General features: G+C 65.1%; 2 protein-coding genes across 2 annotated transcripts; one reads left to right on the top strand and one right to left on the bottom strand.

Annotated features, from left to right (window-relative positions):
• Window positions 1-6306: 6306 nt before the first annotated feature.
• Window positions 6307-9879, bottom strand: LOC106040832 (uncharacterized). Its single transcript, XM_066978568.1, has 7 exons — window positions 9847-9879; window positions 9558-9747; window positions 9004-9127; window positions 7929-8038; window positions 7603-7798; window positions 7160-7202; window positions 6307-6886 (listed from the first exon to the last, which is right to left on the bottom strand). Exons 1-7 carry the CDS (start codon window positions 9877-9879, stop codon window positions 6758-6760), a joined length of 825 nt encoding a protein of 274 aa, XP_066834669.1. The 3' UTR covers window positions 6307-6757.
• Window positions 9721-12387, top strand: LOC136786513 (signal-regulatory protein beta-1-like). Its single transcript, XM_066978518.1, is given in 6 exon segments — window positions 9721-9944; window positions 10306-10484; window positions 10486-10657; window positions 10842-11156; window positions 11264-11559; window positions 11597-12387. Coding segments are annotated over 6 exon segments (1206 nt in total). The 5' UTR covers window positions 9721-9877; the 3' UTR covers window positions 11774-12387.
• Window position 12388: the final 1 nt, after the last annotated feature.

The following is a 12388-nucleotide window of genomic DNA, read 5'->3' as shown; positions in this document are numbered from 1 at the left end:
GATTTATCACATTAGGCTATCTCAGCCCATCGCTTCCTGCTCGTCAGAGCTCTCACTGGAGGTGCCGGGACTGCTGCAGGACTTGAAACTGGGCTTGGTGGCGGATTTGTGCTGGTGGAGGTTTAGGGGAGCAGCTCCGGCCCCATGGCAGGCCATGATGGGGAGCTGGTGGGGGCTGGAGGCCCGCTGTGACCCCCCGGCGTGTTACCGGGTGCTGTTAGAAGGGTGCCAAGAGATAACGGAGCTTGCTCGGAGGTTATTTGTGAGCCCGCCACATCCACCGCATCGCGGTGGAGATGGAAACCGCTCCGCAGCCGGGATGGATGGCGTTGTGCCTGCCCGAAACGGCTGGGCCCAGCCCTGAGCGGGGCTGCCCCTGCTTGCACCCCCCGCTGGTGCTCGACCAGCCCCTGGCACTGCCAGCGCCGCCACCAGCCCTGGCACCGGTGGCCCCGTGGTCGATGTCCCCACGGTCAACGTCCCCGCGGTCGCTGCCCCCGCAGCAGCCTCGCAGCTCGGGGGCCGTGTGCCGGAGCTTGGGGCTGTTTGCTTTGGCCCCAGAGAGATCGGGCACATCCGTGCTGCTGCAAGCATTTTGGATTGTTTTGTCTCCTTTTTTTTTCTTCTTCTTTTTTTTTTTCTTTTTTTTTCTTTTTTTTCTTTTTTTTTTTTTTTTCTTTTTTTTTTTTTTTTTTTCTTTTTTTTCTTTTTTTTTTTCTTTTTAACTTTTTGTTGTTGTTGTTTCGAAGCCAAAGGGCAACCAAAAGCACCGGGATCAATTCCAGCTCTGCAAGGCCCACCCGTGCTCCTGGTGCCTGCGCTGGTCCTGTGGGTCCGAGGCAGGAGCTGCCAGTGGGAGCTGCACAGCACCGCCATCCTGCCCAGAGCTCAGCACCGAGGCACACGACAGGGCAGCTGAGGGCTGAGGGCAGGAGCACGTGCGTTGCACGTGAGGGTGTGAGGGCTGTGCGTGTGTGAAGCGTGTGTGCACAGGCAGCCATGACAGCTGCAGGACAGGGCTGTGGATGCAAACCCTGGCCCGGTGCTAATGCAGGGTCTGGGCCTTGCGTGGTCTGGCCTGCTCAGCACCTTTGGGCCCTCACCCCACTCAGCATCTTTGGGCCCTCGCTCCGCTCAGCACCATTGGGCCCTCGCTCCGCTCAGCACCTTTGGGCCCTCACCCTGCCGTGGGGGCAGGAGGGACCTCACCAGCACCAGGGCACCGAGCTCAGTCCTGGGGAGCGAAATCCGCTTGCGTCCGGCACCAACGAAACGCTCCAGCGCTTATCGCAGCGCAGCCCTTCAGCAGCCGCTCCTGACCGCGAGCGTTAATGACATCCACCCAATTAGCCGCTGTGAGCTCCGGGTAGCCCGAAGGATTAGCAAATGAAATCATCACCAAGAGGCGTAAGCAGTTAACACCGTTAATTAGTCAGCGAGTGAATCCTCACCCAAACACTGAACCTGTCCCAGCAGCCGGGCGCTGGGGTGAAGGCGGAGGGAGGCCGGGTGCTGGTGTGGCCGGAGCAGGGCCGCGAGCACCGGTGGGCCCCGGGGTGCTGCCACCCATGGGAGCACGGTGGTGGTGGTGGTGGTGGCGGCCAGGCGAGGCTGTGCCAGCCCCAGGGCCAGGAGTCCCCCGTCCGCGCTCCCCTTGCTCCTGGAAACGGGCGATGTTTACGGGGAATTCGCCTTGCTCGGGGAGACGTTATTTTTACACGTTGCCATGGTTACTGATACCATTATAAAATTAAGCCCGAGCCTCGTGGAAGAAACGGATCTGTCAGAAGCAATTATTTTACGGGGTGCGTTGCTTTTACCCTGCCGCGCCGCCCGCCCCGCGCCCCCAGCCCCAGCAGGGCCGCGCTCCCCACCGAGGGCCCTGCGGGGCCGCATCCTGCCCACGGGGCTCCGGGTGCATCCCTGGGCCCAGGCGCCGCCGGGCTCGTCTCGTCCACCCGCACCGTGCCAGGAGCTGCCGGCGCCGGCACGGCCCCTGGGGGCTGGCAGCACCCCCGGGCACATCCACGGCCAAGAGCAGCCGGGCCAGGGTGGCCGCTGCCACTGAGAAAGCGCTTTCAGCCTGTGCCTTGGCTGCCTCCCGCAGCTCTCCTGCCTCCCTAAATATTTTTTTCTTCCCCTTGCACTTCTCCTGAGAGGGGCACTTGTGCTGGGCTCGGGGCGCTGCCAGCACCGCGGCCGTGGCCAAGCACGGCCGAGCTTTAAGGTCGCTCTGTGCCGGGAGGAGCCGGAGCCTGGGGTCCCCCCCTCACCCTGCCCTCACCGTGGGTGACCCAAAAGCATCTCCCCAGTCTAAGCAGCAGCCCCGGGATCTTTTCCTTGCATAAATCCTCTTCACAGTGCTGCAGCCCCACCAGAGCATCCCCAAGAGGCTGAGCTGAGCCGAGCCCCTGTGCGCGGCTCCTTTGGGGCACGATGCATGTGGGGGTGCTGGGGGGGGGCAAGGAGCACCACGGTGTGCCACCTTCACCTGATCTGACACGAGGGGCACCACCGGAGCCGGTGGGACGCCCCCTGCCCACCCTGCCGCCCTCATGGGCGCCGGCCCCATGCAGGGGCTGCGCTCCCCGTGCCGGCTCTGGCTGGCAGCGGTCCCTGAGCAGCGGCCCGTCAGATGCCGAGAGCACAAAGCGAGTCTTCCTTCAGCACTGGATGTTCCTGTTCGTCCCACGGCCCTGGAAATCCCTCCGTAATCCTTGCCAGCTTCGTGGCCTCAACGACATCCTACGGTGAAGCAGCACCAGGCTAAATGAGCGCTGGGTGTGAAGGATTTCCTTCCATCGCTGGATTTAAATGGGTTTGACAGCTTTCGTTTTCACTCTCTGTCCCCTTGTGCCTGTGGCAGGAAAGATGGAGAACGGCCGGAAGGGCAGTCCCCAGCCTGCCCCTTGCTGTCCCCAGGGATGTCACAAAACTGCGACCAGGTAGGGCAGGGAGGTTCCCAGCAGCGATAGCTGCAATGGCACAGCCTCCTATCAGACACCGGAGAATCCACAGGGACGAGCAGCATCCTCAGGACACCCACTTCGCTTCTGCTCAGCTCGCAGCCCTGGGGTCCCGCTGATGTCCCCACGGCCGAGGCTGAGCTTAGGGGCTGGGAAAATATCCGGTGTGCCGGAGAGAGCCAAGCCCCCACCGCATCAGGAAATTGGGGGGAAGGATGAAGCTGGCACTGAGGCTGCGGCACGGAAGCGGTTCCTATGACAACCCCAAATCCCAGCCCTGTTTATCCCCTTTAATAAAAATCCACAATAACCATGAAACTGGGGAATAAGATTCAATAAGTAAGACACGAAATAAATCAGGAACAGCATAAAGCGTGTCACTGCTTTGCTTCTGCTTCAATCCTCGCTTTCCAATTAAAATGCTGCCCTGATAAATGGAGAGCTGGTGGGTTTTGAATTGCTCTGCCCCCCGAGACGGCAGGAACAGAGCCCGGCGGGTGCGTGGGGACAGGCAGCGGCGTCACACGAAGGCACGCCTGGGCAGCCTGCGCTGGGGCATCGTCGGCGCTGAGCCCGGGGCTGGATCCCAGCCCTGCACTCAGCATCGTTCCCACCTGCCTGCTTTCAGCCTGGCCCCGAAAGGGAGCTAAGGCTAAATACGTCCCGGTGGGGTGCTGCAGGGGCAGCCAGCTCCTGCTCCCCAGCAAGTGCTGGCACCCCAAAACACCCCGTGGACACCGGTGTGCGCAGGGCCCTGGCCATGCAGCATCCCCGTGCTTCTCCCTGCTGGGCCCTCTCCCGGCAGCAGCATGGCCCCAGAGAGGCAGCAGGCAGCGGTGAGACCCGCGTGGTTTTTCTTGGGGACCTTTGAAGTGTCCCTGAGATCCTTTTGCCCTTTCCAAAGCCCCCTCAGAGTACCCCAGGCATTCCTCCAGCTCCTGGCGCTGCTCCCCATCGGTGTCCTGGCACAGCAATCCCAGAGCACCGCAGGGTCCCCATGGCACCGCAGGGTCCCCCGAGACAGCACTGGGACCCCAAGACATCTCTGGGACCCGATGGCAGGGCACCCTGCGGCTTTGGATGCTGGGCCGTCCTCGTTCGTCAGCACTCCCCCAGCCTAATCGCTGTCTTTGCGCGCTTGCTGCCGCAGGCCCGCGCTCCCCGCTGGTTTCGGCACAGCCCGCTCCTCCCACGCTGGCTCCGGCGCAGCCGCCCGGCAGCCTCAGGAGCCGCGTCCCTGCTCCCAGGGCTGGGAGCGGAGCAGATGCTGGGGCAGCCCCTGAGCACCCCCCGGCCCTTCCCTGACTGCTGCTTTCTGCCTCTGCTCCAAGCTGGGGGGGGGGGGGGGCTCTGCAGACCCCTCCTCACGGCGCAGCCTCTCCCCAGCCCCTCTGCTGGGCTCTGCCTCCCTGCAGGCAGCCCCGCGCTGCGCTCCCATGCTCACCGACCTCAGCTGAAGCACACGCATGTGGCACGGCCGTGGCCAGCCCCCCCCCCCCCCCGACCTCCCCTGCACCCTTGCCCCAGCGTGGCACAGCACAAGCCCGGGCTGGGGCTGGGGGAGCTGCTCCCCACCCTGCACCCAGCCAGCATTTCTGCTCTGCCTCCCGGCCACCCGCCTCCTCTCGGCCCCGGCACCAGCCCTCCGGCACCCGCCTGCACCCGCCGAGCTGCTTCAGCCCCTGCAGCTCTCAGGCCGGCTCCGGCACCTGCGTTTCTCACCCCAGCGCCCAGCGTGCGACCTAGCAGGACGTGACACCTGGCGGCACCACGAACCGCGGCGGAGGAAGGATGAGCAATAAGTCCCACGTCCCGGCACCGCCGGCATCGCCGGACCCCCCCCCCCCCCCCCCCCCACCTCCCCGAGGCGCTGCCCGGAGCGGTCCTACCTTGGGTCCCCGCTCGGGTGCTTGTTTGTGCTTTCACTGCCGGCACACCCCAGGCTGATGGCTTAAAGGATTTTCCTATAATAACCACCAAATCCCTCTCCTGGGCTGTAAGCCGCAGACCTGGGCCTTTCCTAGGTGCACAGCGCTCCGCGGTGCTGTGCTCCTTGCTGCCTTACATATGCTCGAGTCAAACTGGATTTCCCCCCTCCCGGCCCAGCCCAGTGCTTCAAAAGCCCTAAGTGCCCTCAGATTTCATTTCCCCTTGTCTGCGAGGTCTCTCCCCGGTTTCAGTCTCACCCACACGTTTTACATACTCCTGCTCGCAATCATTTTCGTGACTCTCAGCACCGTCCCCGCGCAGAGGCCGCAGGTTCTCCCCGAGCATGGGACCGTGCAGCTCTTGCAGCCCTGGCTGCTGCCTTGTTGTGAGCTCCACTTGACCGCAGAGCTTTGTCCCTGCTCCCCACTCACCCGGTGCCACGGCCCCGAGTGCCCCTGGGGCTTGGGCAGAGGGGTCTGTGCTGGGCACCGGCACTCGGGAGGCGGTGGCGGACCCCTGCCCTGTGCCAGCCCTGGCAAAATCCCCCCGCCGTGCCCAGGGTGCTAGGTGCTGAGTGCCTCCGGCAGTGCTCCTGAAAGAAATGTCCTCAAACTGCCCCCGGGGCATGTCCCCTGGTGCACGGGATGCTGCCTCAGCCATGCAAATTAATTTCACAAGCGGCTTCTCTCCCCCCACAACAATTTGCCCCTTGATAGGATCTCTGCGCGCAGATAAGGCTCCCCTGCGCACACAGGCTCGCAGACACTTCGCACTGTCCTCTTTCGGTTCTCTTTTTTTTTGATTTCACAGAGAACAACAGATAAAGAGAGTTGGAAGCTGGCAACTGCAAACAGATCTCAAGGCCAGAGGCAGGAACAATGATTTCTCTGCGGGAGGAGTGTGTTTAGCCCCTAACCAACGCGTCTGAGGCGGGGTGCCTGTGCGTGGGGGATCCGTGCCAGGGCACACCCGGCTGCCGCAGCTGCACCATGGAGCGCTCGCCACGCGGCTTCCTGCCTCGCTTCACCCTGTCCTCCTTCTCCTGGCGCGTGGTCAGAAGCAGGAGGTTAAAAATGACTGAGAAATGGGAAGGAGTGGGTTGAGGAATGAGTGTCACAAGCGCTGGGGGTGCGGGGTTGGGGTGGCCAGCCTGCCCCTCGCCCAGCAGCCGGGCACTTGGGGCGCAGGTCGGAGCAGAGCTGCGGTTCTGCTCTTCGCCCCCAGCCTGCTCTGTTTCGTCCCGACCCTCCTGGGCTTGTGCTGGGCTTGGGAGCTGCCCATGGGGAGGCTTCGGGTGGTGGCAGCTCGGCACAAAGCCGGCAGCGGTGAGCGGGCACGGGGCTGCGGAAGCCCTGGGTCTCCCGGGACCCCGCAGGCCAGGAGCGTTGCTCTCACTCTCACACAGCAGGACTGGGCAGCACGGCTCTTAGCAGGCTTTAATGAGGACAGGCTCGGCGCGATGATGACCTAAGACAAATCATGGATCTGCTGAGCCAAGAAAGTTCCAGTGGCCTGTTCTGGCAGAGAAGGGTGTGCATGAAGTCCTCGCGGAGCTGTCGGCACCACACGGCTCACACACGGCAGAGATGCTCAGCCCGGAGCCCTGGTCCTGCACTCAAGGTGGCCGCTGGCCCCCGGGGTGGCCGCTGCGAGCCTGGGCAGGGCAGCTCGGGCACTGAGCCTGCCCCCGCCTGGCACAGCCACCGAGATGGGAATGAGTTAGGAGAGCTTTGAGGCTCGGATGCCAAGCTCGGGCCAGCTGCGCTGCGCAGACAGATACACTTCTTCTTTCTGGTGCCCTTCAGGAAAGTCTCTGCTTCCTCCCCTGGTGCTGGCTCCTCAGCCCCCGGCGGGGCTGTGCGTCACTTGGCAGCTCCCCTGATGCTGGCGTACTCGGAGCGATCCGCGCCGGGGCTCCGGCTGCGCTGCGGCGCCTCGGGCAGGGGCTGCAGGTCGGCGTAGTGGATGTCCTTGTCCTGCTCGCTGCTCTGCTGTGTAAAGGGTTAGTGCCATCAGTAGAGAAGCTTGCAAAAATCACCCTCACGGCAGCTTCCTACTGGGACGGCCATGCCACAGCCGCACGGATGCCCCTCACCACGATGCGCAGCCCCCCTGCAGCAGCTGCTGCTCGCCCAGCGCCTGCCCTGGCCCCGGGGCCGCGGCATCCCCAGGGCTCCTGCCCAAATGTTCACGTGCCCAGCAGCTCGCCCACGTCGGGGCATCGCGGCTGGGTGCTCTGCCCTGTACCCACACCTCGCTCCTACCTGGTGGGGCAGCCTCGGGGTCTCTGCATCCCGGACTTCGCTGCTGGGGGAAAGGAGGGCTGTTAGAGCGAGGGCCGGCCAGCCGCCCTCCCCACCGCGCCCACGGCAGACAGCACACGGGGACAGTACAGAAGGGCACGATTTCTCCCCCGAATTTCAGCTGGACTCCGCAGCACACAGCTGCGTGGCACCCATAGGGACGTGTAGGAGAGGGCCAGCACGCTCTGAGTGCCCGGGCTGGCCTCAGACCCTGCGGGGACTGGGCGCAAAACACCAGCCGGCCACGGACACACGGGATGCAATGCAGCGCAGCGAGGCACCAGTGAATGAAGGATCTTTTCTGGGCAAAATTAGTGCTCTGGGGGCAGCAGAAAGCAGGAGGCAGGGGGGTGAGGCCGTTTGCTCGCCTTCGGGGTGCAGACGAAGGAGGTGGGGGTACCGACCTGGGGGTCCCGGGGCTCCCTGCACAGCACGGGACACGGATGGGTGAGCAGCCGCCTGCGGGTGCCCCGGCTGCACCCTGGCTCTGCCCGTCAGCCCGCCGCTTCTTGTGGTACACGCAGAAGGTGAGGATGAAGATAAGGAGGAGGAAGAAGAGCACGGCAGCTGCAACCTCCACGCTGCGAAATGGAGAAGTCTCTGTGAAGACACAAGGCGGAGCGGGGAGAGGGTGCTGGGCGCGGGGCAGCGTGGGCCTGGCCGCAGGCAGGGCTGGGGCCAAGCTGGGGTGCTCGCAGTGGGGTCGTGCTGGGCTGGGAGCCCCACTTACTGTGTACCGACACCACCGTGCCCTCGCCACGCCGATACAACTCATCACCGGTGTGCGTTTTGCGAAACTTCACACAGTAATAGGTGCCGGCATCCTCGGGGCGAACGTCCCTGATGAGGATGGTGAAGTCTGTGTTGGAGCCATTCACTGTCCTTACCACACGGGATGAGGAGGGTTCTTTTTGGTCATAAATGGTCTCATTGCCACTGCCCCAGTCCTTCAGCCACTTCACGGGGCCAACGGGATGCCCTTCAGTCACGGTGCAGGTCAGGGTCAGCGTCTCCCCCACCATCACCGACATCTCCTTCTGGGGCTGTCGCAGCTGGAAGCTCGGATCTGCCTGGGCACCCGCACCTGGGGACAGTGACAGCACAGCAGGGCCTGAGCTCCCGAAGGAGGCGAGAGCTCGCTCTGATCCCCCTGCCCGGCACAGGCACAGCGCCCACAGCTTGCTCAGCGCTTTAGCTGAGAAATAGTGCGGGATGGGGGGGAGAAAGCAGCACTAAACGGGAGTGGTGGAAGCCAGCTTCAAAACGGGCAAGGGGAGAGATTCCTTCCCACGGTGCCATTGGTGCCAGGCGCCAGAGCTGCAGCGGGAGACGGGGGAATTCCAGGCAGGAAAAACTCTCAAGTGCTGCGAAACTTGTGCACCAGGAGCCCGGCTCCCGCCCCTTGCTCCCTCCTGCCCGAAGCCTCCGGCTCCCTTTCCACAGGGGCTCCCCCGGGGCACCAAAGCACAGCGCCCGGCTCCTTGCACACCCACACCGTCGGGCACGTCCCCGGGGCCGAGCGCCACGTCCCAGCGCTGGGGGAAATGGGCGAGGAGCTCCGGAACAGGCGGCGGGCACGTCAGGACACCACCGTGCCCCAGGCAGCCGCTCCACACGAGCCCAGAGGTGTTCGGAGGAGGAAAGCCCCCGCACGGGGATCGTTTCCGCAGGCGTGCACGTGGCAGCGATTTGCTGTGGTGGCCGGGTCACCCGCCCCGGCCCCCCGAGAGGCAGCAACCAGCGAGCGGGGCCGGGAAGCGGGACGCCCGTCCGTGGCCCCCGCCGCGGCGCTGCCCCGTACTCACCCGAGAGCCACGCTGGGACGAGGCTGAGCTGCCCCAGCAGGAGCCGAGCCAGCAGCGCGGCGCAGAGCGGAGCCATCGGCGCTGCCGAAAATTTGGGCTCTAACTCCAGAAGGAAAACGAGAAGCTGCACAGGAAATGGAAACGGGCGCGTGCTGTTAACGCTTTTGGTGCCTGCCCCTCTGCCGGACGGGGCAGGCAGCAGGAGGCCGAGCTGGGCAGGAGCACAGCACGACTTAACCCCTGAAACGCGTCCGGAGTTGAAGCCCCCCCGCGCTCGCCCTGACGCCTGCACAGAGCCAGGGGCCGGAGGGGCTGCGGTGGGCACGGGGTGCCCCCGGTTTCGGCAGGACAGCCCCGGCTGCAGGGAGGCTCCGACGAAGCCCTGCGTGAGGGGCAGAGCGGCCGTCTGCGCCCGGGCTGCGTGCGGCTTTGGGCCCCCTCTCTCCCGCTGCCCCGTGCCGGGGGATGTGGCAGTGCCACCCATCTGTGGGCTGGCATCGCTGGGGAGGAACAATCCCGTGACGGAGATATTCAAGGCACGTCTGGACGCCTACCTGGGCAGCCTGCTCTAAGGAGCCTGCTTTGGCAGGGGGGTTGTACCCCATGATCTTTCGAGGTCCCTTCCAACCCCTTCGATTCTCTGATTCTGTGATTCTGTGATTCTGTGATTCTGTGATTCTGTGATTCTGTGATTCTGTATGGCACAAACACCAGGGAGTGGGAACCCTCTGGGCTTGCGCAGGGCTACGTAGAGGAGCACGGCCAGAGGCAAACCCCAAACCGTTTCCTTCCCCTTTGGCACGAAGGGTTTCCAGGGCCCCACCAAGTTGAGCCACACCGAGCCGCAGCTTGGAGGGGGACGAAGCCACTCGCCATGGCTGCGGTGACACAGGCGCTGCCTCTTGCCTGCCCGATGCTGCTCCTGCTCTGCAGTGCCCCGGGTGAGTGCACAGCCCCGCACAGCCCCAGCGCCTTTGCCAGGGCATGCTCCCCCCTGCTGCTGGCAGAGCGACCCTTCCCTAACCCACAGGTATCTGGGGCTCTTCCCTCCCCTCTTCCAGCTTGCTTTTATCCCCAGCTCAAAACTTTGCTTTTTTTGAGCATGTCCAGGCCCCCTGCCCTCTGCATCCCGCGGTGCAGCCGGGGGCAGGCACTGGCTCACAGTGCCGTCGGCCCTGGGGGGCACGGGACAGGGATGTCACTCTGCCCCCAGCTTTGTGCTGGGGGTCGGGTGAGGCCCCATGCTGCGCCCTGGCTCCAGGGCCCCTCACCAGCCCCAAACCCTCCGCTCGCTGTCCCCAGGTGCGGGTGCCCAGGCGGGTCAGGGCTTTCAGCTGCGACAGCCCCAGAAGGAGATGTCGGTGATGGTGGGGGAGACGCTGACCCTGACCTGCACCGTGACTGAAGGGTTTCCCATTGGCCCCGTGAAGTGGCTGAAGGACTGGGGCAGTGGCAATGAGACCATTTATGATCAAAAAAACCCCTCATCACCGTGGGATGAGGGCAGTGGATGGATCCAGCACAGACCACACCATCCTCATCAGGGACGTTCGCCCCGAGGATGCCGGCACCTATTACTGTGTGAAGTTTCGCAAAACGGACACCGGTGATGAGTTGTATCGGCGTGGCGAGGGCACGGTGGTGTCGGTGCAGGGTGAGTGGGGCTCTGGTGCGGCTCCCAGCAGGAGCCAGCCCTGCCGGGTCAGCCCCGTCCCGTCCCGTGGGCTCTGCTCTGGGGCGAGCGGGGCTGGGGCAGGGGCTCAGGAGCCGGCCCAAGGAGACGGTCCCGGGGCCAGGGGGGGCAGAGCCTGGCTGATGGACCCGCGCTTCTCCCACAGCCAGACCCTCCAACCCGACTGTGTCCGGGCCCAGCCACCGAGCGGAGCCGGGGAAGACGGCGTCCTTCACCTGCAAGACCGGGGGGTTCTTCCCCAGTGACATCCGTGTGAAGTGGTTCAAGGACAGGGCCCCGATTCAGGCTCAGCCGATCCGCATCACCCCTGGGCCATCGAACTTCACCTACAACATGTCCAGCACCGTGACGGTGACGCTGCAGAAGGACGACATCCGCTCAGAGCTCACCTGCGAGGTGCAGCACGCCACGCTGACGGCCCCGCTGACGAGGAGATACCGGCTGGGCCAGATCCTGCGAGGTGAGGGCTCGGTGGGGACCCCATGCTCACGGCTCTGGGGCTGGGACAGGGCCCCCGCGGGCACGGGGCCGGGGGACGCCGGCTCCAGCCGCTGCTTCTCTTCCCAGTTCCCCCCAACGTGCTCGTGGCTCAGCTCCCGGACCCCGTGGGGCTGAACAAGACGGTGAACTTCACCTGCGACGTGCAGGGGTTCTACCCGGGAAGCGTGAGCGTGACCTGGCTGGAGAACGGGACGGAGATGAACACGGGGAGCCCCCCCCGGCCGACGGAGACCCCCGAGGGCTTCTTCGAGCTGAGGAGCACGGTGGCAGTGCAAGCCGTGCAGGAGAAGAACGGCTCCGTGTTCAGCTGCCGGGTGGTGCACGAGGGCCGGGACCCCATCATTGGCAGGGCCGTGCTGTGGGTCGCTGCCTCAGACCAGCAGGGACCCAGCTCGGAAGGTAACGGCACCCGGGGGCTGTGGGGCTGGGGGCTGCGTTCCCCACGCCCCGCGCTCACTCCTTGCTCCTGCAGGTGCCCATCTCCTGTCCAGCCCCGGCCTGTGGCTCGGCATGCTGCTTGAGAAGGCGATCCTCAGCCTCGTCCTCTTCTTCCTCTTCAAGCGCTGGCAGGCCTGAGGAGGGGCCAGCGCGGCACAGCGAGGCCGCCGAGACGGGAGCGACGCAGGAGAGCGCCGTCAGAGCTCCGTCACCTCCGAGCTGAGCGCGCCGAGCTTGGGCTGGCGGTGCTGCACAAGCAGACCCGCTGCTTCTTTTGGGGGCCCTGCACCACCGCCCCTGCTGCCTCCCCACGCTGCCTCCTCGGCCCCCAGAGAGGCTGCATCCCTTGGCATCTCCCTGGGCCGAGGGTCTCGGTCTCCCCTGGCTGTCCCCCCCCCACCTGTCCCCGTTCCCCCCCGGCCGTCCCCATCCCCTCGCTGTGCTGCTCCACACGTGGTTATTGCCATCAATACAAATCCTTGCAAAAATCACCCTCACGGCACCTTCCTCCGGGACGGCACTTCCCAGACAGGGCCAGTTCCCGGCTGGGACCCCCCTGACCCCCACAGGCCCCCCTGGGCTCCTCGGCCTCGGCCTCCTTGTCCTCCCCGGGGGAAGGGGCCGCGCTGCGCCGCCTGCGTGGGGAACGTGGGCACGGCTCGGCACGGGGCGGCACAGCATGGCACAGGGCAGCATGGCACGGCTTGGTTCGGCACGGAACGGGGAAGCAGAGCCCGGCCCGGCCCGGCCCGG

This window comes from Anser cygnoides, chromosome 16 (genome assembly GCF_040182565.1).
Source record: "Anser cygnoides isolate HZ-2024a breed goose chromosome 16, Taihu_goose_T2T_genome, whole genome shotgun sequence".
Lineage (NCBI taxonomy): Eukaryota > Metazoa > Chordata > Aves > Anseriformes > Anatidae > Anser > Anser cygnoides.
Note: the sequence above shows the minus strand (reverse complement) of the source record. Positions and strands in the feature narration are given on the sequence as shown.

What these genes read in the sequence shown, in the direction of transcription:
- LOC106040832 (XM_066978568.1), bottom strand. Translation starts at nt 9,879, where the DNA reads ATGGCGAGTGGCTTCGTCCCCCTCCAAGCTGCG. An exon ending in CGTCCCAGCGTGGCTCTCGG is followed by an intron (nt 8,039 to 9,003) that starts GTGAGTACGGGG and finishes CATCCTCATCAG; the next exon opens with GGACGTTCGCCCCGAGGATG. An exon ending in CCCCGAGGCTGCCCCACCAG is followed by an intron (nt 6,887 to 7,159) that starts GTAGGAGCGAGG and finishes CCCTTTACACAG; the next exon opens with CAGAGCAGCGAGCAGGACAA.